The sequence below is a fragment of the Pipistrellus kuhlii genome, unplaced genomic scaffold, assembly GCF_014108245.1.
Source record: "Pipistrellus kuhlii isolate mPipKuh1 unplaced genomic scaffold, mPipKuh1.p scaffold_m20_p_47, whole genome shotgun sequence".
Taxonomy (NCBI): Eukaryota; Metazoa; Chordata; class Mammalia; order Chiroptera; family Vespertilionidae; genus Pipistrellus; species Pipistrellus kuhlii.
This window is the reverse complement of record NW_023425548.1, coordinates 1,604,353-1,630,455: the sequence shown is the minus strand read 5'-3', so window position 1 is coordinate 1,630,455 and position 26,103 is coordinate 1,604,353. Positions and strand designations below refer to the sequence as shown.

The following is a 26,103-nucleotide window of genomic DNA, read 5'->3' as shown; positions in this document are numbered from 1 at the left end:
TCCCCCTTTGATATCTATACCCTTCTCCAATTGCCCCATTATCTCTACTCTTTGCCCATCTTTTCATGTTTGCTCTCAAGTGTCTTCCCTGAGCCTTCCGTGAACATCTCTTTCCGCCTTCCTTTGCTGCAGGTGTAGTTGAGCTTGTCAACAGCATTGGCAGTGAGTCTGGAAGTTTCCTGCTGCATTCTCTACTCACTTCCCTCCTCTCAAATTTTCCTAGCTAGTAGTCTTTATTTTCATCAACATTCTATCCAGTAACCTCCTGCCATGACTTGTACTGGCCAAAGTTCACCCAAAGAGAGGGTATAAGCATTGTCCCCCTTTCTAAGAGCATGGGAACCAGCCTACACAGGGAAGGAAACGGGTTAATGCACAGGAGGAGAGCTCTGAGAATGCCGCGGGACGAGTGGCTTGGTGCTCACTAGGGCAGCACTTCTCTCTGGACAGATGCCTAGCCTTTGCCTTTAAGGAAAGGGGAGGTGATACATCAGTATTGGCAGAAAATTACCTTGAGTCCCACCATCTTGCCAGGCTGGGACAGAATTCAGAGCCTCTGCTTTTCCCTCTATCCCTTAGTTATGTTAGAAGATTAGGGGAAACCCTCCTGTACCTGTTCTTGAAGGGTAAGAACTTGCTAAATTAGGGTCTGTAACTAACGCTGTTCCTTAATTCGTTCATAGAATTCCAACCACAGGGCCTCATTCCTATCTCTAGCTTCCCCCACAGTACATACCCTTCCAGAACTATCACAGATTCTTTTCTGCCACCTCCACTTCGTAATGGGCCTTCTCAACCAATCTCATAAGAGGATTGGTATCCCAAACTTCATAAATGCTGTGATTGGGAGGAGAGGCCACAATTAATGTGCCCTCACGTCTGGGACACTAAATGGTGGCAGATGCACTAAGCTGCTGTGTCCTCTGCATAAAGATTAATGAACTCACGGGTGATGAGAGTCAACCAGCACCTCCCGACCCTTCACCCGCCTGTCCAGGCACTAACAAACTCAAACTGCTAACCTCTACCTACTTAGAGGGGGCTTGGACACCAAAGCTAAACTAGGGCCAAGTATTAAATTCTCTGTGCTAATACAAATGTGAATGAGTCCTCTATTCTGAAGTCTGCCAACTCTTCCAAAGAAGGAGGCGGAGATGATAAGCTTGCCTGTTTAATGGGTAAAGGACCATGTTAGGAACAGGAGGTCTAACGGTGCACAGTGGGCAGCCCCCAGGCTGGGGAGGAACAGATGTGGCGGTAGTTTACATGAGAAGAGATGGTATGTGTTGAATTTCTAAGGAGGTTAGTGACGGTTCCATGTAGTTTCTCTACATGTCCTTGTATTATAGATAGGCAAGATGGTAGCCACTCCGAGGCAGGAAGATGGAGCTAAATTCTGGTTGAGGATAGAGGAAACATAACTTTCCCAAGCCCTCTCGGTGCAGACAGACAGGCAGATAGATCCACATATACAAAATTTACACAAAATAAATAAGGAGTTGTGATCAGTGTGGCTGGCCATTACCCTGGATCCTTCCCCACCCCTGTCAGTGATTCCAGGAACCTCTTAGGCCTTAGGCATTGTAGAGCCACCACCTCCTCAGGAGTCCACCTCAGTCCCCAAAGCTCCTGGGCAATAACCTAAGGCCTTTAATCCTGAAGCCCCAGTCCCGAAGGTCTCTGGAATAGGCTTCGGGACCAGGTCCCATATCTCAGATTGCCAGGAGAGCATACCTAGTGCTAAGTGCTCTGCCAACTGAGCCCCCTGTTAGGGCAGAATCAGTGGTAGCCTCCTGGTCCACAGAGCCCTAACCCAGTCTCAGCAAGCCCAGAAAACGAATCCTTTGCCTCTGAAGTCCTCACGAGCCCCATTCAGGGCCGGGCCCCCTGTTCCATTTGTTGGTGCTGGCTCCGCACGGCAAACCTGTTAACGTGCACAGGTATGGGCACCACAATCTTGGGGTTTCTTATGGGCTCTCCAGAACGGCTGCTGACATTGCCAGCTTTGATGCGCTTCCACTTGGCTCTCCGATTCTGAAACCAGATCTTGACCTGCACCTCGCTGAGCTTGAGGGCATGGGCGATCTGGGATCGCTCTGTCAAGCTCAGGTATTTCTTGCAATGAAACTCCTTCTCCAATTCCAAAAGCTGCTCACTGGTAAATGCTGTGCGGCGCCTCCGGCTTTTGCCCCCAGGAGCTGTGACTCCTGATGCCACTGGGGCTGCCTCCTCAGCTCCAGTCCCCAGGCTTCCCTTTAGCTTCGGTTTAGGTGCCAGGAGAACCCCCGGGCCCCCTGCAGAACTGTCCAGGAAGCCGTCGTCTTCACTGTCTCCGCCTGAGCCCTCTTCCTCCTGTTCGCTGCCTGCTGGGTCTCTTGCTGGTGCCTCCAGCTTCTCCTCATCTGAGCTGTACACCTTCCCCTCTGGGGAGCAAAAACCAATGGACAGGGAGGGAGAAGGTAGGAAAGAGGTTGGAAGAGGCGCATGAAACCATGACCAGGCATGGCCAGAAAGACAGCAGGAAGAGAGACGGATGTAGAGGGGATGAGATGGGGATGGAAGAAGTTCAGGGAAGACAAAGAAATAGGAAGAAAGGTATTAACCAGCACAGATTTCACTACAGCAAAGTGGGGCAGGCAATAAGTGTCTACGAAAGGAACACCATTCCCAGGACTGTCCCCTCCACATTCCCACACCCTACCTCAGTTCTGCCTACCCACTACCTTCCCGGCTTTCTCTAAACCCAGACCACACTGCCTCAGGCCCCGGAGTGAAGTAGTATGGGACCTGGCAGGGTCCTTTCAGTTGCTGGGGCCGGAATGAACAGTACAGGTGAGTTTACTTTTGCAGGATGGGGCTATCAGCCTTTGTTATTCTAGGAATCCTAACCAGACCCAGCGGAAGAGCTGTGTTGACTTCTGTTTTCCCTCTTCCTTAAATCTAGAATCTCATTTCCAGATGGGAACTTCAGGTTCATGGGATCCCCTATCCTCACCCTATTCCCAAAATTTAGGTCCGAAAAATGTAACACAAGGACCTGGAAATCAGTGTTCCTTACTGTATTCCTCCCAGTTCTTAATTAGACCATCCAGCCCATAATGGGAAACCCTCCCAGCCACATGCCTTACAGTTACCAGACTTTTCTTCCAAAATTACTTAGTCTCCTCGGCCCCTTTCATTCCTTTTCCTTATTTAAAAAATGATGTCATCGCTTTCCCACCTTCCCTCTTTCCCAGATAAGGTTGCTGAGCAGCACAAACAGCTGCTTTCTGCTTAAGTTCAGAATCCTGAGGACCCTGAGCTTGCTGCCAGCTGGGAGCATGGAGGGAATATGGAAAGAAATAAAAATGCAACAAGGGAAAATATAGATGGTGAAAACAAAATTTTGATTCATTTAGTAGATTACTGATTATTTGTAATCACAGCCACATAAACATTTTAACCCATATATAATTCTAAAATTTAATTGAACCATTGGTTCTATCCACTGACATTTTTATTCCTATAATGCAAATAATGCATTGCAAATGTTTTCAATATTTGAATTTTATAAAATCCCGTTTTCTGCCCAAAGGACCAATAAGTAGTGAAACAACAACAAAAATACCGCAAGGAAACCAACGAATAGGAAAGAAGAGAAAAATGAATAATCTGTAAATAGCTCTTACCAATAGAGTTTAGTGCGTAAAAGTGGGGAGCACCTCACAAATTGGGAGCACATGTATCTACACCCACATGTCACATGTACACTCATAAGCACACTCCAAGGTTGCTAATACAACCCAAAGTAAAATAACTTCAGGGAATGAAGTGCCTTATATGGAAAAGAAGTGTGCACGTGTACACATGGCTAGTACACCTCTCAGCACTCAGAGGTTACCTGCTGCTCTCCTCTAACCCCTCCCCACCTGCCTTTTTAAGCCAGCAAGAACTTCTCAGGGCCTCTACCCTGTTTCCCCGAAAATAAGACAGTGTCTTATATTAATTTTTTCTCCCAAAGTTGCACTAGGTCTTATTTTCAGGGGATGTCTTATCTTTCCATGCGCTAGGTCTTATTTTCGGAGGATGTTTTATTTTCGGGGAAATACGGTAGTAGCAGCCCAGTACATTTCAACCCCCTTCCCCATCCCGGAGTCGTCCCTTTCCTCTCTGATGCAATCTATGCCGGTTCCTTTTCCTTAAGAGCCACACTGACATTATCCTTAGAGGCCAAAATTCTCCGCCATATCTACATCACCCACTTCCACCTCCATTAGTGTCTTCATACCTCAAGGTTATTTTAAAAAATGTTTTTATTGATATTTTAGAGAGAGAGGAAGGGAGAGGGAGAGAAGATAGAAACATCAATGATAGCAAGACATGACAGAGACATCAATTGGCTGCCTTCTGCACACTCCCCACTAGGGATCCAGCCCACATCCTGGGCATGTACCTTCACTGGGAATCGAACCAGCAACCTCTTGGGTTCATCGGATGATACTTAATCCACTGAGCCATGCCAGCCAGACTCAAGGGTATTTTTAATCCCCAGACCAGCACCTTTTCTCCCTGTAGTACCCTGTTTCCCCGAAAATAAGACAGTGTCTTATATTAATTTTTTCTCCAAAGTTGCGCCAGGTCTTATTTTCAGGGGATGTCTTATCTTTCCATGTGCTAGGTCTTATTTTCGGAGGATGTCTTATTTTCGGGGAAACACAGTACTTCATTCTTTATCTAACCTTCTCAAAACCTACATGGCACACCCCAGCTTAGGCTTACTCAGCCTTTCTATGTGACTGTTCATTGCTTTTCACCAGCAAGCGGTCCTCATTCTCTCATGAGCACCCAGCTTCATATACTGTAAGGTGCTCCTCATGAGCTCACTCTTATCACCCACACCTTCTCCCTTATCTATCCCTAGCCAAATCCATTTTATTTACTGTAAGATTCACACCCTTGCTTTCTTCCTTTTTTTCACTAAGGCAGGGGTGGTTTGGGAATGTCCAGCCTGGTGCCATATAAGGCCCACAAAAATCATCTGGTCTGGCCCTGCCCAGGCATTAGGGGTGAGTTAATTAAATGTTTGACCAAATATAGCAGGCTAGTTTTTAAGTTGGTAATTTTGTATGGCCCGAGAATGGCCCACAAATTATGTTACAAATATCCAAAGGCTCTTGGCAGAAGAAAAGGTTCCCCACCCCTGCACTAAGGGTTTCCTCACACATCTTCCACTTTCCACTTCCAGAACGCAAACTTACCATGTCCCAAATGGAACCTGTGATCTTTCTCCCATGCTAGTTCTTCCCCACCTGCACCCACATCTTTGCCATTTCAGTTAATGGTAACTCCACCCTCCCTGTTGTGTTCAAACCAAACCCTGTCCAATCCATCAGCAAGTTCTGCTGGTGTTGCTGTCCTTAAAAACAGACCCTGACCTCTTCTCACCACCATTTCTGTGTCCAGTTAGTCCAGGTCACCATCATCTCTCTCCTGGTTCATTGACATTTTCTTCAAATTGGTTTCTCTGCTCTGCCCTCTCCCCCTATCCAGGTTCTTCTCTCTGGAATACATACATACTCATCACTTAGAGTTTTGCAGTGGCCCATATCCTATCTCCTTAGGTTTTTACTTTATCACCCTTTTAGAATTAATACTCCCAATACTCCCTACCTCTGCTTTTTTTGTTTCTATAGTACAAATCACCAACTTCATTTATTTTGTTGGTTCTCTCTTCCTATCCTAATATGTAAAAAGCCAGGGGCCATCACGACCAAAATGGGTCAGTGGTTGGCAAACGGCAGCTCGCAAACCACAGTTTGCCGACCACTGGGATGGGTGACTGAACAGCAGGCTGTGTGAGGCGACCAGGCTGGTGGGGGTTAGTGAGGGACGAATAAACAACTGAACAGCAGGCTGCATGGGGTGACTGGGCCAGCAGAGGGGGCAGGTGGGGGCGACCAGGCTGGTGGGGGCGGGGCAGTTAGGGGGGATCAGACAGGCAGTGAGCAGTTAGGAGCCAGCGGTCCTGGATTGTGAGAAAGATGTTGGACATCCCCTGAGAGGTCCTGATTGCAGAGGGTGCAGGCTGGGCTGAGAGGACACCCCCCAGTGCATGAATTTCATGCACTGTGCCTTTGGTTAGAATATAAACTCCATGAAGGTAGACTTCATTAATATATTTTTTCACTTTTGTACCTTCAGTATATAGAAAATTACCTGCACAGAGTAGGCATCAATAATTATTTATTGACTAAATAAAAGAACTGTTCCCTGCCGAAACCGGTTTGGCTCAATGGATAGTGCGTCAGTCTGCGGACTGAAAGGTCCCAGGTTTGATTCCGGTCAAAGGCATGTACATTGGTTGTGGGCACACCCCTGGTAGGGGGTGTGCAGGAGGCAGCTGGTCAATGTTTCTCTCTCATTGATGTTTCTAGCTCTATCTCTCTTCCTTCCTCTCTGTAAAAAATCAGTAAAATATATTTTAAAAAAAACAAAAACAAAAAACTGTTCCCAAGCTTGCTCTCTCTCCTTCTGTCCTTTCTTTCCCAAGTCTCTCCTAAGATATCCTCCACAGCCCCAATCCATCCCAGGTCTAGTGCCCATAAGGCATCTTCTCCATGAATATTATCCTACCCACTTCTCAGCAATCCCTCCGATCTCACAGTAGATGGAGAGGAGTCTATATGGAGTAGTAACCTATAGAATCATCTGCTAAAAGAAATGAAGGACAATTTCCAACATTACTACTAAATCCTCTAACTTCTAATTTTCAAAACATGGTTTGTCATAAATAATAAGAAAAAAACACACAAGAACTTGTAAAAACTCTGCCCATTATTATAATATTTTAAATAGCTGTTAAAAAGGCAGATACTGGATTACAATATTTTAAACAGCTGCTAACAGTGCTTGGAAGATGAAATCATTTAGCACAGTTCTGAGGACTCAAGGGGTGTCCAATAAATCTAAATTGAAGATGATTGAGGTGAGGCTCCCAGGTTCCTTGATCTGGCAGGGCCCTCCTGAGATCACATCATCCATCCCTCTGTCTTCAGACAGATTCCATAAAATCAAGCCCCCATAAGTGGGCCACCCTCAGTGCTGCTTTTAATGCCAAACAAGAACCACAGATTCACAGCCTCTCTTGGTTACTTGGTCCCAGTGGGATGCTGAGAGGGAGGGGCAGGAGTTTCTGAGTCTTTATAATCATGATATTGAAGGCTCTGATAAGCAGCTCTTAGAAGGACATGGGGTGGGTAAAAAAGAAAGCAACCAAGAGGGGGAAATACAGCTAACCAAGAGTCTGGCATAGAAGACAGAAGGAGTGGGTGAGAAAAAAGGAAGTGGGTGAGAAAAAAAGTAGGCAGAGAGGAGTGGGGCATGAGAGAAGTGGGGTAGAAGAATTAAGTGATGAGTCAGAGAAACTGAAAGAGCTGAACAGTTTAGAGAAGGAAGAAAGAAAATAGCAAAAAGCTTTAAAAAGGCACATACACCCTTACCTTCTTTACCTAAACACTGATGCATTGGAGCAAAGCAAAACATTTTACCCTGCCATTTTCTCTTTGCTCCACCAACAGTGGAACACATTACAATGTAATACCCAAAGTGTTAGAGACAAATTCAGAAGAATCGAAGGAACAATACATTAACCCAATCCTTTGCAATGTATCAGTCTTGAAACAGCTTATTATTTTCTCATGTTTTAACTAAGAAATAAATACAAACTATTTTCTTTTACCCAATTTGTAATAAATATTAATGATAAATATATTTAAATAAAATAAAATGGAAATTGCAATAGAAAAACGTGTTGACTAAAAACAAAAGCGAATCTTTTTGATAAAATTTCCATTTGCAAAATTTGATTTAGAATAATTGGACTTGTTAGATTTAATGTCTATAAAAGTAAAATTCTAACTACAGGTGCTATCACTAGTTGATATGAACAAAAAACCTTGATCAACAAAACAAGACCTCATTGAAATTTCACATGAGAAATAATGATTCTGATGATAATAATTTCACCAAAAGGAAAACTTTAAATTGGAAACAGTTTGCCTGAGCTAGGTAGGTAAGCCAAACAGAAAGAAAGATTCTGTCCTTTGTGTATGAAAATGTTATTACTGGTAATAGAAGAGTATTTGCATTTTAAACTTGTTCTCTATGGGTAAGTCTAGAGTCTGTGATAAAAGCTTGGTGTCTGTTCAGAAGGAATAATGTGGGGCAGATTGGTTATGAGAATATATCGAGCTCATGTGAGTTCTCCTTGTGGATGCTATGATACTAAGAACCCGAAATCACAAGTTTTGAACCACAATGAGTTACAGAGTCCGTGCCAGGGCATTAATGCCACTCCAGAGAGTAGCGTTCAGGCTGCAGGGACAGTGATGGAAGGAAAGCAGCTCCAGAGATAGAGAAGCCCCATGTTGGTAATGGTCCAGTCAGGCTGGAGAAGAAATCAAGGACCAAAGAACCCCTGGCAGCTATTTTCCTGTAGAAAGAATTAATAGCACTGGCTCTCACCATCCAGAGGGGAATCCCAAGGATGGTGGCCTGGGCTGTGGCACAGAAAACTACCCAGGGAGTGGAGAACCATTTTAGATTCCAGCTACAGAAACTCACAGGGCCCCTGTGCCATCCCTCATCCACCCTGCTGTTCTAGCTTATATGAAACCAATTGTCTTTATTACCCACTGAAGAGAAGTCTCTCCTCCATTCACTCAATTCTGACTTCTCTTTCCTATACTTCAAAGACAAACTACCTTCACACTCCCCAGCCACTCTCAGGACACAGAGTTTCCTGATCCATCTGATCAGGTCAACTACTTGGTTTCCTGAATACAGAACCAATGGAGGAAGGTGCTGTCAAGAGGTGAAAAGAAATGCAGGTTATACCTCATAAAAGGGGTGTTTGCTACACCCTTCATCTCATCATCAACTCCAGGACAGAATTATTGCTCTGTTCTTTTCAAAGACAGTACTTTCTCCAATTGTAGCAACTAGCTTACTTTCTCCCGCCCCTCATATACCCATTTATTGCCATCAGTTATCACTTTATTATTTATTTATTTATTTATTTATTTTTAATCCTCACCAGAAGATACTTTTCTATTGCTTTTTATTATTATTTTAATATATTTTATTGATATTTCACAGAGAGGAGGAAGGGAAAGAGATAGAGAGCTAGAAACGTCAATGAGAGAGCAACATCGACCAGCTGCCTCTTGCACACACTCCACCGGGGATGTGCCCGCAACCAATGCACATGCCCCCGACCGGAATTGAACCCGGGACCTTTCAGTCCGCAGACCGACGCTCCACCACTGAGCCAAACCGGTTTCGGCTCTATTGCTTTTTAGAAACAGTGGAAGAGAGAGGGATATACAGAGAGAAATGTTGATATGAGAGAGACACATTGATTGGTTGCCTCCTGCACGTGCCCTGATTAGGGCCCGGGCTAGAGAGGAGCCTGCAACTGAGGTACAGAATCAAACCGGAATCGAACCCAGGACCCTTCAGTTCACAGGCCGACACTATCCACTGGCTAGGGCGCAACTAGCTTACTTTCAACTTGTTTTACAGTAACCCTCCATTTCATGCCCCCCCATTATGCTATTACTCCTCCCTATAAGTTAGTCTCTCTCTCTCTCTCTCTCTCTCTCTCTCTCTCTCTCTCTCTCTCTCTCTCTCTCTTTCTCCCCCCCCCCCCTCTCCCTTTCCCAGGGCTCTTCAGCATTCTTGCTTCAGATTTGACATGAGAATTTTCTCTGCATCTCAACCATTCTGAGTCCCTCCCAACTTCATGACAACTTCAGGACAATTTTCCCACAACTCCAAGCTCAGAGCTCCTCTCATGGCATACTAATGGTGCCAATGCCAAGAGCACCTTAGCTTTCCAAAATACTTTCACATGTATTATTTTATATTCAAACAACTCACTGAAGCGGAGTAGAACCTATCATTAATAGTAATGAGAGGTTAGTAACCTCTCAAGTGAAAACACTGAGTTTCAAAAGATTAAAATGTTTTTCTTTAGTCACACAACTAGGGACAGAGCCATATCTAACCTTGGCCTCCTAAATCTTTAGTCAATGCTCTTTTATCCTTTGCAGTAAAATATCTTCCCCCGCCACTTGAAGTAAAAGTCCTTTCCCTAGATGTTTCATCAGATAAATAACCTTCCTAGCAAATCTAGTTTTAGGTTAGACCTCATCCCTTTCACTCATCACTGTAGAGCTCTAGCCTAATATTGTCCTTTAACAGGATATTTCTCTCATTTCCCAAAACAAAATTCCCATCAGATCTTTCTCATATTTTTTCTGTCATTATTAGTTTGATGATATAATCCATCCAGTCAACATTCCTTTTATTTAGAAATGTATTTTCTCATTTAAAAAATATTGTCAAACTCTGGAAATAGCTTTTTTAATATAAATTTTCTCTACCTCCATGTTTATAAGTGTCTCCCTCAAGTAAAGCTTTCTTGTACAAGAATCAGCCTAATTGAGGAATACAAATTTTCTACTATCTTCATTTCTCTCTACCTTCCTCATTACAGAACTCTCTTCAAGGCCTCACTCCAGGTATCTCTTCTATCATTCCCTAGGACTCCTTATCTAGCCAGGGAGAAGGCTTTCCTCCCTAATACTGAAAGGGAGTTAAAGGTTGGTTCTTTTCTTTCTTTCCAGTCAAGATAGGTATCTGTTTGGGGTTTGTTTTTGTCTGCCCAGCATCCCTTCCCCCTTTGTTCACTCACAGCACCCCTTCCTTTGGCCACTGCTTCTCATCTATTATCCAGTACAGTGGGGCTGTCAATCACATCCCTCCACTTTAGTGAAATGTAGGCATGGGACCTGGATCTGACCAATCCTAGCATCCCATCTGCCTGGCGACCTGACTCAAGCTAGTTAACCAACCTTCCTAGGATTTGATATGTGCTAGAACCCACTGGAGTCCCAATATCTATCTATCTATCTATCTATCTATCTATCTATCTCTATAGATAGATAGATATAAAAAAGAGGTAATATGCAAATTGTCTAGGACACCATAACATCACAACCGCTCAGGAGGAGGCTGCGTGCACAGGTGGGCAGGAGGGGACTGCGTGTGTGGTGAGGCAAGCCATGGATGGCGCAGGCCTGCAGAGAACAGGGCCTGCCAGTCGCAGTGCGCAGGCAGTCCTGCCTCTATGTGTGAGCTGCAGAGGAAACACCTTTTCTGACTGCTCATTGGTTAAGCTCCCTGTATGCAGTGTTCTTGGTAATTTGGGTAATAAGAATCCAAGAGGTAATCTAGGGTTTTTCTACCTCATTCTTGCAGGAAAAAAATGAAGGTCTGCTGCTGGAGGGCTAAGAAATGTCATATCTTGCCTAGCCAGTTTGCCACAGTGGATAGAGCCTCGGGCCTGCCAGCCGCAGGGTCCAGGTTAAGTTCTGATCAAGGGCATGTACCTAGGTTGCAGGCTCCTCCCTGGCCGGGGCTCAGGTCAGGGGTCATGCAGGAGGAAACCAATCCAAGTGTCCCTCTCAGATTGATGTTTCTCTGTCTTTCCCTCTCTCTTCTACGCTCTCCAAAAATCAATGAAAAAAGATCCTCAGGTGAGGATAAATAAAAAGAAAGAAATGTCATATCCTATGAAAGATATCTTGAAAATGCATAAAGAAAGTTGTCTTTTTTTTTTTTTTTTTTTTTTTTTTTTTTTTTTGTGGTGAAGGGACTGGAGTCTGTGTGGATGAAAACACCTTGGTGGCTATGGCGGCCGGCAGTGGCAGCAGCAGCGGGGTGATGGGGGTGGTGCCTTCCCCTGATCAGTCCAGTTGCCTCCTGCAGAGTGAGGCCAAATTGATGGAATACCCATCAGTAGGACATCCCTTCAAGGCTCCTGGATTGGAGAGGGTGCAGGTCAGGCTGAGGAACCCCTCCCATGCATGAATTTCATGCACCAGACCTCTAGTAAATTATAAAACTTACATCAGCTTATGCTTGTGCCACACTCATCCTCCTGCCTCTCATAAGGAGAGAATGAGGTGAAAACAGAGGAAGGAGACAAGTTGAAAAGAAGAAAATAATAGCACGGTTTGCATTCTTGTATTGCAAAGTCATATGAATCAATAACTGCCCATTTTAGCTTAAATTAGAGTTGAGCTGCTGTCACTAGCAACTCAAAGAGTTCTGACTACATACAATTCTGTAACTAGCTTACTCCCCTCCCCGCCAGGGAAAGTATGCATCTCCACCTCACTCCCATAAATTCCCAACAAAAATAACTTTTCACTCTGGCTGGTGTGCTCAGTGGTTAGTTTACAACTGAGTGCCAGGCCTCAAACTGAAGGGTTGAGGATTTGATTCCCGGTCAAGGATATGTACCTGGACTGCATGTTCGGCCCCCTGTATGGTCAGTGGGGGAGTTTGTGAGGCAACCAATTGATCGTCTCTCTCACATCAATGTTTCTTTCTCTCTCTTTCTCTCACCTTCCCTCTTTTCCTCCCTTCCACTCTATCTAAAAGCAATAGAAAAATGTCCTTGGGTGAGGATTATAAATGATAATAATAATCATTTTCCCACATTACCTGAAATCATTTATAATACCACCCCTTAAAATTCCACCAGTTTGAAATTCATTTGGATTTTTAAAAATCTCATTAGTTCATTTGAGTATGAATTATTTTTAATTCATTGGCTTTGCTCCTAACATCAAGTTGAGATCAGACATGAGAGAAAAGGAATTTGGATGAAGAAAAAAGGAGATTTTTGTTTTTGTTTTTATTGGAGAGAAAGGAAGGATAGGTGCCAGTGGAAATCAACAGAAAGGCTTTGTGCAGCCTTGGAATCTAGAGCAGATGCCAAAATGTGAGACAAGGAAACCAAAAAGAAGGAGCAAAAGACCCAGAAATTCCACTTTGGGGAATATATCTGAAGAAACCCAAAACATTAATTCAAAATAATATATGCATTCCTATGTTCATAACAGCACAATTTACAATAGCTAAGATCTGGAAGCAGCCCAAGTGCCCATCAGTTGATGAGTGGATAAAAAAGCTGTGGTACATTTATACAATGTAATACTATGCAGCTATAAAAAGGACCTCTTGCCCTTTGAGACAGCATGGAAGGACCTGAAGAGCATATGCTAAGCAATGTAAGCCAATTAGAGGAAGACAAATATATAATTTCACTGACGTGAAATCTAATGAACAAGTAAACTAACAAATAAAATAGAAACAGATTTATTAGATACAGAGAACAGACTGACAGCCATCAGAAGGGAGGGGTATTGAGAGTCTGGGTGAAAAAGATGAGGGATTAAACAAACAAACAAACAAAACAACAACAAAACAAAACCCTTATAGATACAGACAACAGTACAGTGATTACCAGAAGGAAAGGGGATGGGGGAAGGTAAAGAGGGTAAAGGGGGGATAAATTGTGATGGAGAAATGCATGACTTAGGGTAGTAAAACACAATACAATATATAGGATGATCCTGTATAATTAAAGGCTAATATGCAAGGGGGCAGATGCTCAATGCAGGAGCTGCCCGCTGGTGGTAAGTGCACTCCCATAGGGGGAGTGCTGCTCAGACAAAGCCAGGTTCATGGCTGGGAGCGCAGTGGCAGTGAGAGGAGCTTCTCCCACCGCTGCAGCAGTGCTAAGGATGTTTTCCTGGGGAGAGGGACTCAGCCATCAGTCGTACATCCCCCAAGGGCTCCTGAACTGTGAGAGGGTACAGGCTGGGTTGAGGATACCCCCAGTACACAAATTTTGTGCACTGGGCCTCTAGTGTATTATAAAATCATATACCTGGAACCTATATAATTTTATTAACCAATGTCACCATTTTTATAAATTCCATAAAAATTTAAATTAAAAAAAAAAGGAAGAAAAGCCCAGAGACAAAATCTACTCCTATTAGATTCATACAATGTTCTCTCCCGGCATTCCCCAATGAATAATTCTCAGAATACAGTGCTACTTCTATCATCACTCCCAGAAATATTTGTCCCTATCAGTAGAGAGAGTATCATCTATCCTACACAATTCCTATAGAAGATATCTTTCCCAACTTAATTCCCAGGAAAGCACCCCATCCATCCATCAGAACAAGGACAATACTGATAATTTTTTGCACACCTATTATGTTAGGATGCTAGACAAATATCTCCTCGTTTAGTCCTTAATTCTGGGAGGTAGGTATTATTGCCCTAATTCTACTGGTGAGTAAACAGATTGTAGAGGTTAGTTTTTTGCTTTAGGTCACAAAGAAAGGGTGGTACAAAGATCTGTATCCAAAGGTACTCTGGTACTTCTTCCTCTACACCACACCACATCTCTTCAACACTGAGTGAAGAGACTGATTCCTAATGTCACCCTATCATAAATATTGTACCATAATATTGGAAACATAATATAGAAGGTCAGGAACTGATTCCACAACACAACTTTTTAAAAATATATTTTATTGATGTTTTACAGAGAGGAAGAGAGAGGGATAGAGAGTTAGAAACATAGATGAGAGAGAATCATCGATCAGCTGCCTCTTGCACACCCCTTCTGGAGATGTGCCCACAACCAAGGTACATGCCCTTGACCGGAATCGAACCCGGGACTTTTTAGTCCCCAGGCCGATTGAGCCAAACCGGTTTCAGCACAACTTTTTAAAAAATATATATATTTTATTGATTTTTTACAGAGAGGAAGGGAGAGGGACATAGAGCTAGAAACATTGATGAGAGAGAAACATTGACCAGCTGCCTCCTGCACACCCCCTATTGGGGATGTGCCCGCAACCAATGTACATGCCCTTCACCAGAATCGAACCTGGGACCTTTCAGTCCGCAGACCGACGCTCTATCCATTGAACCAAACCGGTTTCGGCCACAACACAACTTTTTTTCTCACCCCCTGGTGGGCACTGCTCTCTTGCCCACCAGATAAAGTCGGTCACACTTGATCCCCAGTCTTTTTGGCCTGGATAAGATCAACTCCCACATTTATCACATGTTTCTCCATCTCATTTAATCTGAAGGCTGTACACAGCCACAGCTCAGTTAACACCTCCTTGATCCCAGATGACAATGTCTTTTCTATCCTAAAGCCCAGTCCTGATTTCACCTCAGGACACATATATCCCAACCTGCTCCTCCTCATCAGCTGCCACAACAACTCAGCTCTGAGAAGTATAGAATTTCACACAATCTCTTTGCTCAGGATGACCTTTTTTAAATTTTTTTAAATTTTTTACTTAAAGGAAACAGATCATTAAGTTATCCACATAGATGAAAACAGAATTGTAGATTTACAGCTCACCTAATTCAATCCCTAATTTTACTGCTGAGGAAGCTAAGACACAGAGAGATGTGATTTGGCCAAGATCAATTACTTACATACTTCTAACATCTAGCTATAACTTATAGAATAGTTATCACCCAGCCCAGCACTCAGTGCTTCTGATCTTCACTCTCAAGATAATTTTCTCCTCCTCTCCCTCCAGTACACCTCTGCATCACTTCTCTTCCCATTGCTCCCAGTTCCATCTTCTCTGTTCTATTATAATACCATTTCCCAGGAATCACAGACAAGAAGTCCATCTACTATTATCCCAGTTCCAAAATATAATATTGTCCTGTTTCTCCTGCACTCATGTTTCAGTGCTTTTTCCTCAGAGCCCCGGTCTCTGCCCTGCAGTCTTCCTGATTCTAATACAGATTTTTCATTTCATCACTTGGAGATTATTCCTTTCTCTTCCACGAGATGAAAGAAATTACTTGCTGTACAGTATTGTTTCTTCTTAATACAACTTATTCCTGCCTGTGCAGGTCATTCTTCTATCACACTGAATTCAAGCATCTCCTTTCTCTATCGTTCTTTCTCCCAATTAGCACATCAATACTTATCTCACATTACTCTAAGCTGATCACTTTCTCCCAGGGTGACCATATTTCCAATAAAACATCCCAACTTCTTTGCCACTCTTAATCCAGATCTCTTTCGTACCCATCATGACCACTGAAGCTCTGGTACCACCACTTGCATACAGAGCTCTGTCCTTTCAACTGGTTCAGATATGAGCTTTCTTCTTTTTGGCCTCAACATGGGGCATCTCCCCATTCCTCTAGATTAGGGGTGTCAAACTCAATCAGAGAAGGGGCCAAAATCTAAAATCCAGCCTAAATCGCGGACCGAATGGTTTACTGAACAGTCATAAACTGTCATTGTGATGGAAACGCAGCGGAGTGCAGTGATGACAGCGCGGTTCAGGCCACATTGCAAGGCCTGGCGGGACGGATTTGGCCCGCGGGCCTTGTGTTTGACACATGTGCTCTAGATAAAAGTTCTCTTCCACCAAACTCTCCTCATCATCCCTATTTAAGTGTCTCTCTTTTTTGTACAACTACTCCATTACTTCTCACATTTCTATTTCCTAATTCCCAATCAGTTTCACCACAAAGATCCTTTCCCTGTTACTTGCAAGGCAAAATGCTTCCCTAGCTTCCCAATGAAACATCATTCTCCGTACAAAGCACTGCTCATACTCTATTCTTCCTTCTTTCCATTTAAGTATTTGCCCTGGTTGAGTGGCTCAGTTGGAGTGTCATCCCATATGCCAAAGGTTTCAGGTTGGCTTCCTAGTCAGGACACACACCTAGGTTGTAGGTTCAGTCCCTGGTCAGGCATACACAAGAGGCAACATATCAATGTTTTTTTTCTCACATCGATGTTTCTCTCTCTAAAAATTCAATAAAAACATATCTAATTATTGTCTCTTTCCCATTGTTCCCTGTATAGACTATTCTTGCTGATGACTCTAAGAACTATCCTCCTAATCCTATATAATAAAAGCATAGTATGCAAATTGTCCCTCAACAAGAGTTCTTCCAGGAGTTTGACCAGAGGGCAGGCAGGCTGGGGGAAGGGAGGGAGGCCCCAGTTGGTGGTGCTGGCAGGGGGTCAGGGGAAGGGAGGCCCCAGCTGGTAGCCACTAAGGACCCCACTAGTGCACTAATTTCATGGACTGGGCCTCTAGTCATTTTACTAGAGGCTCAGTGCATGAATTCATGTACCAGTGGGGTCCCTCAGGTTGGCCTATAGGATCAGGCTGAAACCTGCTCTCCAACATCCCCAAGGAGTCCTGGATTATGAGAGGATGCAGGTTAGGCCAAGGGACCCCCCCCCCCAATGCACATCAGGGCAAGGGATGTGGAAAGTTGCCCAGCCGGAAAGGGACTGCTGGAGGGCTCCAAGGCATGTCTGGCCTGACTTGCTCAGTCCAGATCAGCTATACCCCAGTGGCAAGCTAACCTACCAGTCAGAGCATCTGCCCCCTGGTGGTCAGTGCATGTCATAGAGAGCAGTAGAGTGGTCTTAGCATATTATTAACATACTAGAGGCCTGGTGCATGAAAATTCACTGGAGGGGGTGTCCTTCAGCCCCCTCTCACAGTTGGGGAGTCCTCAGGGGTGGGAAGCGACCTGGTGATCAGGGGAAGGTTACCTCTGCTACTGCCACTGCAGGCAGCACAAGCCTCAGCTGGCCCTGGTACCTTAGTTTCAGGTGGTCCTGGGCAGCTGGGCAGCTGCCATCTGAGGCTTGCCTTTGCCTCAGTCCAGTCCTAGGCGGCTTGAGGGCTGAGAGGACTGGGGAATTCTGGATGCAGGTGCATGGAGTGGCCAGGCCCACCCAGAGTCCGGCCTTGTCACATGCCTGCTGCCCCAGCAGGGCTGAGGGGACTGGGCGCTGCCATTTTTGAGGGCGTGGCAATCAATTAGCATATCCCCTCCTTATTAGCTGTGGGCGTAATCTTTATGATGGTGTAAGGGTCAATTAGCATATCCCCTCTTTATTAGATAAGATTTCACTTTAGCCGAAACCAGTTTGGCTCAGTGGTAGAGCGTCGATCTGCGGACTGAAAGGTCCCAGGTTTGATTCCGGTCAAGGGCATGTACATTGGTTGCGGCCACATCCCCGGTAGGGGGTGTGCAAGAGGCAGCTGGTTGAGGTTTCTCTCTCCTCAACGTTTCTAACTCTCTCTCTCTCCCTTCCTCTCTGTAAAAAAATCAATAAAATATATTAAAAAAAGATTTCACTTTGATTGGTTGACCAGACAACTGGTCACTTAGCATATTAGGCTTTTATTATATGGAATATCTCCCTATTTACATATGCCACTGCAAAGATCTCTCCTCTCTTCCATTCCTCCCACAGTTTACCTTCATCATGGTACAAGATATCCCAGTATCCCATTCCAACCCTAATAAAATTTTCCTCTTGTCATTTTTTAGATCACTCTCTCAGCTAGGGAACTAGGGATTCTTTTTTTTTTTTTAATTTTTTAATTAAAAAAAATTTTTTTTTGGTCTTTTTATTTTTTATTTTATTTTTTTCCTCATTTTTTTAAATTAAGGTATTATATGTGTACATACCTTACCAATCCCCCCCCCGCCACTCTCATACATGCCCTCCCTTCCCATAGTTTTTCGTCCATTGGTTATGCTTATATGCATGCATACAAATCCTTTGGTTGATCTCTTATCTCCCCCATATATCCCTACCCTCCCGGCTGTAATTTCAGCAAGGGATTTTTAACCTTTTTTGTACCATGAATTCTTTGGCAGTCTGATAAAGCCTATAAACTCCTCAGAATAATGCTTTTAGGTATTTAACTTAAAACATATATGATTACATTACAAATAAATTATATAACAAGTTATCAAATATTTAAAGTGATTTTGTCATATAATCATGTTTCTTTTTTAATTTTTGAAATATATATTTTAGCCGGGACCGGTTTAGCTCAATGGATAGAGCGTCGGCTTGGGGACTGAAGGGACCCGGGTTCGATTCTGGTCAAGGGCATGTACCTTGGTTGCGGGCATATCCCCAGTAGGGGGTGTGCAAGAGGCAACTGATCGATGACTCTCTCTCATCGATGTTTCTAACTCTCTGTCTCTCGCCCTTCCTCTCTGTACAAAATCAATAAAATATATTTAAAAAAAAAAGAAATATATTTTTATTGATTTCAGAGAGAAAGGGAGAGGGAGAAGAGATAGAAACATGGATGAGAGCTCTGGCTAGTTTGGCTCAGTGATTAGAGCATTGGCCTGTGGACTGAAGGGCCCTAGGTTTAATTCCAGTCAAGGTCACATGCCTGAGTTGCAGGCTCAATCCCAGTAAGGGGCATGCAGGAGGCAGCCAATCAATGATTCTTTCACATTGATCTTTCTTTCTCTCTTTTCCTCTCTGAAATTAATAAAAACATATTTTTAAAAAATCACCTGAACCAAAACTTTTTTTGTTTTGTTATTCCTTACCTGAGGATATATTTTCCATTGATTTTTAGATAGAATGAAAAGGAGAAAGGGAAAGGGAGAAGGAAAAGGAGGGGGAGAGGAGGGGAAGAGCAGGGGAGAGGGAGAGGGAGAGGGAGAGGAAAAGAGAGAGAGACATTGATTGGGTGCCTCCTGCACTTGTCCACGCCAGGGCTGCAAACCAGGTATGTGCCCTTGACCAGGAATTGAACCTGTGACTCTTTGGTGCTCAGGCTGATACTCAAACCACTTAGCAACACCGGCCAGGGTGAACCAAGACTTTTAATGCTATCGATGAAGAAACAGAAGCCTAGAGAAATTATAAGACTTTGAATATGACCTGGCTGGTGTGGCACAGTGGCTGATCATTGACTTATGAACCGGGAGGTCACAGCTTGATTCCCGTACATGCCTGGGTTGCGGGCTCAATCCCCAGTGTGGGACGTGCAGAAGGAGCGGAACAATGATTCTCTCTCATCATTGATGTTTCTATCTCTCTCTCCCTTCCTCTCTGAAATCAATTAAAAATATATAGTTTTAAAAAGGAAATTAACTGTTGGTCATGTAAAACAGTCTAGCTACAATCAATCAGCTTACAGCAATCAGCACTCAAATACAGTATCATGCTCCTAAAAGTTTCCTGGTCTTCTGGCATGATTTCTATTATTATTGACAATCTCTATTCAGAAATTAGCAAATCCTTTTGTTTAATTTTAAAATATAATGTTCACTACATTGCTTTCTCTCAGGTTTGTCCCATCACATTCTCTTTTTATATCATCTAAACTACAAATGTTTTCTTTTTCTTACCATACTCAACTATCTTTGCTATTAATCTCTTACTACATTTTTATCATCTATACAAAAATTATTTGTGGATTATCTACCATACCTCACTTCTTAAGTATTCAGATAATCTAATTATTTTTCCCCTGAAGAAACCATTGCTCTAGACACCCCCAATTTAAAGTTTTCTTCTGCATTTCTCCAAACAGACAGCTCTTTTTCTTCATTCCCCCAGCACGCATCATTCTCCTCACTTGTAATCTCTGGGATGTGTGTTTGTACTCATCTTCAAGTTAGCTTAGATTTCTTTCAGCTATAGCTCACACACACCTTCACAACCAAGATCATCTCTGCCCATCCAATTCAAAGCAAAATTCTCCTTTTTCCTGACACGTAGAGCTTACAGCTCTCTTTACTCCATTGTTCCTAACATGGATGACTTCACTAGTCACTGAAATTCAAAGCTCCTTTTCCCCCATCATGTTCATATGATTGTTCTTACGATTCTCTAAATCTGTTATGTTGAATATGGTCACCACTGGTCACGTGAGGCTACTGACCGCTAGAAACATGGCTAGTCTGAATTAAGATGCACTGGAAGTGTAAAATGCATACTGGATTTTGAAGATTTAATATGAAAAGAGAATATAAAGTATCCCATTAAACATTTTTATATTGATTAATGTTGAAATAATATTTTGAATATATTGGGTTAAATAAAATATTAAAGTTAATGTCACCTATTTCTTTATACTTTCTAACATGCCTAATAAAAAATTTTAATTACATAAATGACTTGCTAGACAGCACTACTCTGGACTTTTCTATTGATTCATACTTTAAAATCTTTCCTACTAATTAAAAATTCTCTCTTCTTGTATCACACCTTCTCCAATTACATTCACTGCTCCCCATATGCCAAACTTAGAATTATTTTCAATCTGCCATTATCACTATCTTTTCTACCCTATTATTTCTGTACACAGTATTTCTTGGTGCCTACAATAGAGCTTCTACCCATGCAATCAAATCATAACAAAGTTTCTTCCTCATCAATTCTTGAAGGGTGCTATCTGTTTCAACTCTCAACAAAAATTTTTTTTTAGCCGAAACCGGTTTGGCTCAATGGATAGAGCGTCGGCTTGGGGACTGAAGGGACCCGGGTTCGATTCTGGTCAAGGGCATGTACCTTGGTTGCAGGCATATCCCCAGTAGGGGGTGTGCAAGAGGCAGCTGATCGATGACTCTCTCTCATCGATGTTTCTAACTCTCTATCTCTCTCCCTTTCTCTCTGTATAAAATCAATAAAATATAAAAAAAAAAAAAAAAAATTTTTTTTTAAATGTCCTTTTAATTCCCAAGAAAAGGCACTTCACTCATCATTCACTAAATTGGCCTATCTTCACTATAATTCATTTAGTAATTGTAAAACACTAAACTAATGTAAATTAATAATTTCAGACCAATATCTCCTATTCATACTAGAACAGAAACTCCTCCTTTTTCATTTTAAAGATAGAATTCTTTCTCTAAATTCTTCTAATTTTGAGGTTCCAATCCCATTATTTAAGCAGAGAACTCTCTTATCTCACATAAAATACTCAAATATAATTCTCAAAATGGTGCATTTATTTTCCCACCACTTTTGCAATGGGCCATGTATCATTACTCCTCAAAATGATTTTATGTCCAACATTTCTGCAATTACCTTTTATTTTCTCAACTATTTTGGGGGGGGGGGTGGACAAAACTGTGAAGATGGGTGTGAATGGCGAGCGGAGTTAGAAAGTTTGTACTGAAAGTGATAAGAAGTAGCAGTCACAGATAAGATCTCTTACTCATTATTTTCTTGGAATGTTTCTTCTGAAATATCTCCTTAGTACTCTATCCCAAAAACCCCCTTGTAGACCCTTTCTCTGTATCTCTTCTCTATGTGAATTATTACCTTCACTCCAGCACCTCTCAAAATTCTTCCTCTGTAAGTACTCCTCTCCTCATTTAAAAAAAAATCCTCACCAGAGGATATTTCCCCATTGATTTTGAGAGAGAGTGGAAGGGTGGAGGAGAAAGAGAGGGGGGAGGAGAGGAGAGAGAGGGAGAGGGAGAGGGAGAGGGAGACAGAGAGACAGAGAGAAGGAGAGAGAGAGAGAGAGAGAGAGAGAGAGAGAGAGAGAGAGAGAGGGGGAGGGAGAGAGAGAGAGAAACATCGATGTGAGAGACACATCAATTGGTTGTCTCCTACATGAGCCCCAATTGGGATTGAACCCTGAACCCTTCAGTCCATAGGCCTATACTCTATACACTGAGCCAAACCAGCCAGGTCCCTCACATCATTCTTAGCAAAGAAATTTACCTAAGAGTAAGTTTCTTTTTTTGCTTCCAACATTTTCCTCAGATAATGATCTTTCCTACATCATTCTCTTTATATAAATTCTAGTTTCCCATTACTTTTATTATTGAAAAACCTTTTTAAAAATTACTCCTAGTGTTGAAACTTTCCCGTTTCCTACCTGTATATGTATTTAGCTCTCATCCAGTCCTCTCAGACAGAACTCTTTCTGATCCATACACTGATCCAGATATTGCTTTTTCATCTAAAAATCCCTTGTATCCATCTCTTCCAATAGATAGCTCTCTCCTTTCTAATATTCTCTCTTTGGATAATCTGGGTGTTGTTCCTTTCCCTTATTCTTCCTTCCTCGATATTTCTCTTCTGTTCTTTTCCTCTGCTTACTCCTTTCTCTCTCTCTCAATGTCTGGTTTTACAGCCAATATTCTATCTGCGTCAGAAAAGAGCACCCATTTTACAAATGGTTCAATATCAGAACTGAGGGAAACCTGAAAGAGCAGGACAAGCTGCTTGTTCTTGTTCTTCCATGGTTTGGGCATATTCCCCTTCAGTTCTCCTGCACTGAAGTGTCTTCCTTTCTCCTCCCCACAGCTTATCTCTTCCCCAGGTGTGTCTGGTTCTTCCTCTGCTCCCATAGCCTTCAAAGGTCAATTTCAAGAAAAAGCCCAGAAACCTATTATCAGGAATTGCCTCCTCCTGGCAAAGGACAAAAAGACTATTGCATCTCCTCCCCGTTTTCACTAGAATCAGCCCCCATGCCTCCAGGGGTCACTTCCACTGCTAAGCTGGTTGCGATGAACAGTTAAGCAAAGGCAGGTCCATCCTGATGCTAAAGAAGTTTAAGATTCAGGAACCTTGCACTTGCATGTGGCCCTTATTTTTCTTAAACTGAGCCCACCAAACTGTATAAGCTTTAGATGTCAGCACATCTGGATCTGTCTCTGGATGGGGAGGAGCTTTTTTGGCTTCTAAGGGTTAAGGATCAATAAACAGGCAGTCAGGAGCTTTCTAAATAGATCTATTCCAAACAGGGTTCAGTTTAATTCACCCTGTCTCTATTTAGAGGGCATCCTCTTCCCATGGAGGGTCCAGTGTTCCTGCATTGGCTTAGCTAAATCTCCCGGTTCTAGAATCTTAGTTGAATTTTTGACTCCAGGCTTTTGGGCTGCGCCCAGCCCAGCCTCTCTCTTGGCATCCCAGTCAGCCCTGGTCCAGCAGGTGCTAAAGCCCCTGTTAGCTAAGATTTCTGTAGGGCCTCTACTCAGTTATTTAGGGCTTAGCTCTAAATCTGCCAATTCAGAAATGACCTCTCCTACTAAGATGAAGATTGGTCAACACAGACACCACCACTTTAAGACCCTCCCTTTGCCCCTGCATCCACAGAACTCATTTAGGGTCAAAACAACCTTCTCAGAAGCCAGAACTGCCCTCTTCTTAACTGACAGCTGCCCCAATGTGCCCTCACCCTGGGGTCTTGCTGCTGTCCTCAGGAATCCCACACTGGCAGCTTCTCTATTCCCAGCATCTGAGAAAAATGAAGGGAGTCTAAAAAGAAGACGCAGGAGAGCCAAGGCTTGAGGACTAGAATGCAGAAAGGAAAGACACTAATTTGGAAGTCTTTGGCGAGGCTTCGGGCACTTTGGAAACAGAGCAGGGCTGCGATTCTGGGATTTAGAAGTGCTCTGTATGAAGGGAACAGGAGGTGGTTCGCAGAACCCGCCATTTGGGGGTCTGGGATTCCAGGGCTCCAGGCAAGTGCCCATTCGGAGTAGCCTGCTGTCTGGGATTTTCAGGTAAGGAGCCTCCCGCTCGGCTCCCTGGCCAGCCCCAGCACTTACCCGGCAGACTTGGGAAAGTCTCTGAGAAGTGCGGAGGCAGGGGCGGTGGGGGCTCTGCCACTTTCTCCCGAGCCGGCAGCAGTTCCTCGGCTTCCAGCCCACCCTCTGGGCGTCGGCCGCCGGTCTCAGGGTTGTTTCGGGCGGCGGCGGCGGCGGCAGCGGCAGCGGCAGCAGCAGCAGCGAGATCTGGGGGACCGTAGAAGGCGTCCGGCGGCTCTGCAAAGCTGGGCAGCGCGGTGGTCAGCGCCACCATCGAGGGCACAGCCTGCCCCAGCCCGGCGCAGAAGGTGTTGGTAAGGCGGCCGGCAAAGGAGGCCAGCGGGGCGAGAGGTGGGAGGCCGGTTGGGAGCGGCGCAGGGGCCAGCGCCTGCGGCAGCACGAGGGGCCGGTAGGGCATGAACATGGGGTAGCCGGTGTAGAGCAAGTGGCCAGAGCGTGGCGGCGGTGGCCCGATCAGGGAGTCGATGGAGAAGGCAGTGCCCGGGCCCCCGCCACTGCCCCCGGGGGCGCCTCCGCCTCCAGCTCTCTGCATGGCGCCGGGGCTGTGGCCGCCCCGGGGACTCCCCTCCGGGCACCGCCGTGCGCCCCGCGGCTCGGGCGCCCGAGCGGACACGCAGAGCTGGCTCCAGGCTCCCGGGCCGAGGTGGCGCGAGGCTCGGGCTCAGCGCAGTGTGGCTCCCGTGCCGCGTTCCCTCTCTCTCATAAGGAGGGAGGGGGCGGGCGAGCGGGCGGGCTGGGGGTGTCGCCCTCCGGACTCATCCATCTTCTTCAAATTACGCTTCGCTTCCTCCCTCCGCCCGCCGCGGAGCCCGCCCGCTCCCTCAGCAGCGCCTGTTCCCAGCGGCCCGACCCGCCCGCCCCCCGCGGCCCAACCAACTATTATTAATGGAGATTGATGAGTCGGGACACACCGCTTTGTGAAAGTTTGCGGCCAACGAGAAGACGGCTGCAGCTGTTGGCCAGTGCCCCTCCTTCCACCCAGCCCGCCCCGACTTAGTCCAATGGGCCGGGTGTGCACTGGGCGCGGGCGGCCGGCGAGGAAGGCGCCCCACGAGGGACAGGCTCTGACCAAAGTGCCCCCTGCCCCAGCCACCCCGGCCCAGGCTGCTGCCCTCTGTCCGACCCGAGCCAGTCTCCCGGCGTCCCAGCCCCTGGGGCCAAAGACCTGCAGCTCCCAAAGCAAGCCCAGAGGGGCAGACGAGACAGGACCTTGGCGCCCCCTCGGGCGGTGGGGCGGGACGGCAGGGGGCGCACCTAGGCTCAGGGCCACTCACATTGGCCCTTTTCCTTCTCAGTTGGTCGCGTCCTCCCAGGCCCATCCACACTCTCCCCGGTCTCTCTCGGCATTGGCTCTTCCTTCCTTTGAATCCGCATTTCCTCCTCCGCGTGGATTCCCTTACTAGGGGTGTTGAACTCAATCAGAGAAGGGGCCAAAATCTAAAATCCAGCCTAAATCGCGGGCCGAATGGTTTACTGAACAGTCATAAACTGTCATTGTGATGGAAAGGCAGCGGAGTGCAGTGATGACAGCGTGGTGCGGGCCACATTGCAAGGCCTGGCGGGACGGATTTGGCCCTCGGGCCTTGTGTTTGACACATGTGCCTTAGTCCCTCGCTCTGGCCTCTTGGTGGTTTCCTGGGGGCCCACACTATGCCAAGTGCTTAGCATCCTTCTCCCCTCCCCTCCTCCTCCGTCTTTCTCCCATCCTTTCCCAATCGTCTCTTTCCTGCCCTTGAGTCTATCCCTACTCCTATTTATCATTACTATTTCTCATTCCCTATCCCAGTGCATCTTCTTCTATCCTCCCCCCTCATTTCTCCCCTGTATCTGTATCTCTTGTCT

At 44.8% G+C, this 26,103-nt stretch overlaps 1 protein-coding gene across 1 annotated transcript; it reads right to left on the bottom strand.

The window, feature by feature from the left end:
* Window positions 1-1,094: 1,094 nt before the first annotated feature.
* Window positions 1,095-25,220, bottom strand: GBX1 (gastrulation brain homeobox 1). The gene is made up of 3 exons (XM_036412690.2): window positions 24,262-25,220; window positions 17,086-17,088; window positions 1,095-2,423 (listed from the first exon to the last, which is right to left on the bottom strand). The coding sequence occupies exons 1-3, from the start codon at window positions 24,791-24,793 to the stop codon at window positions 1,873-1,875; spliced, it is 1,086 nt and encodes a 361-aa protein (XP_036268583.1). The 5' UTR covers window positions 24,794-25,220; the 3' UTR covers window positions 1,095-1,872.
* Between the last annotated feature and the right edge of the window lie 883 nt (window positions 25,221-26,103).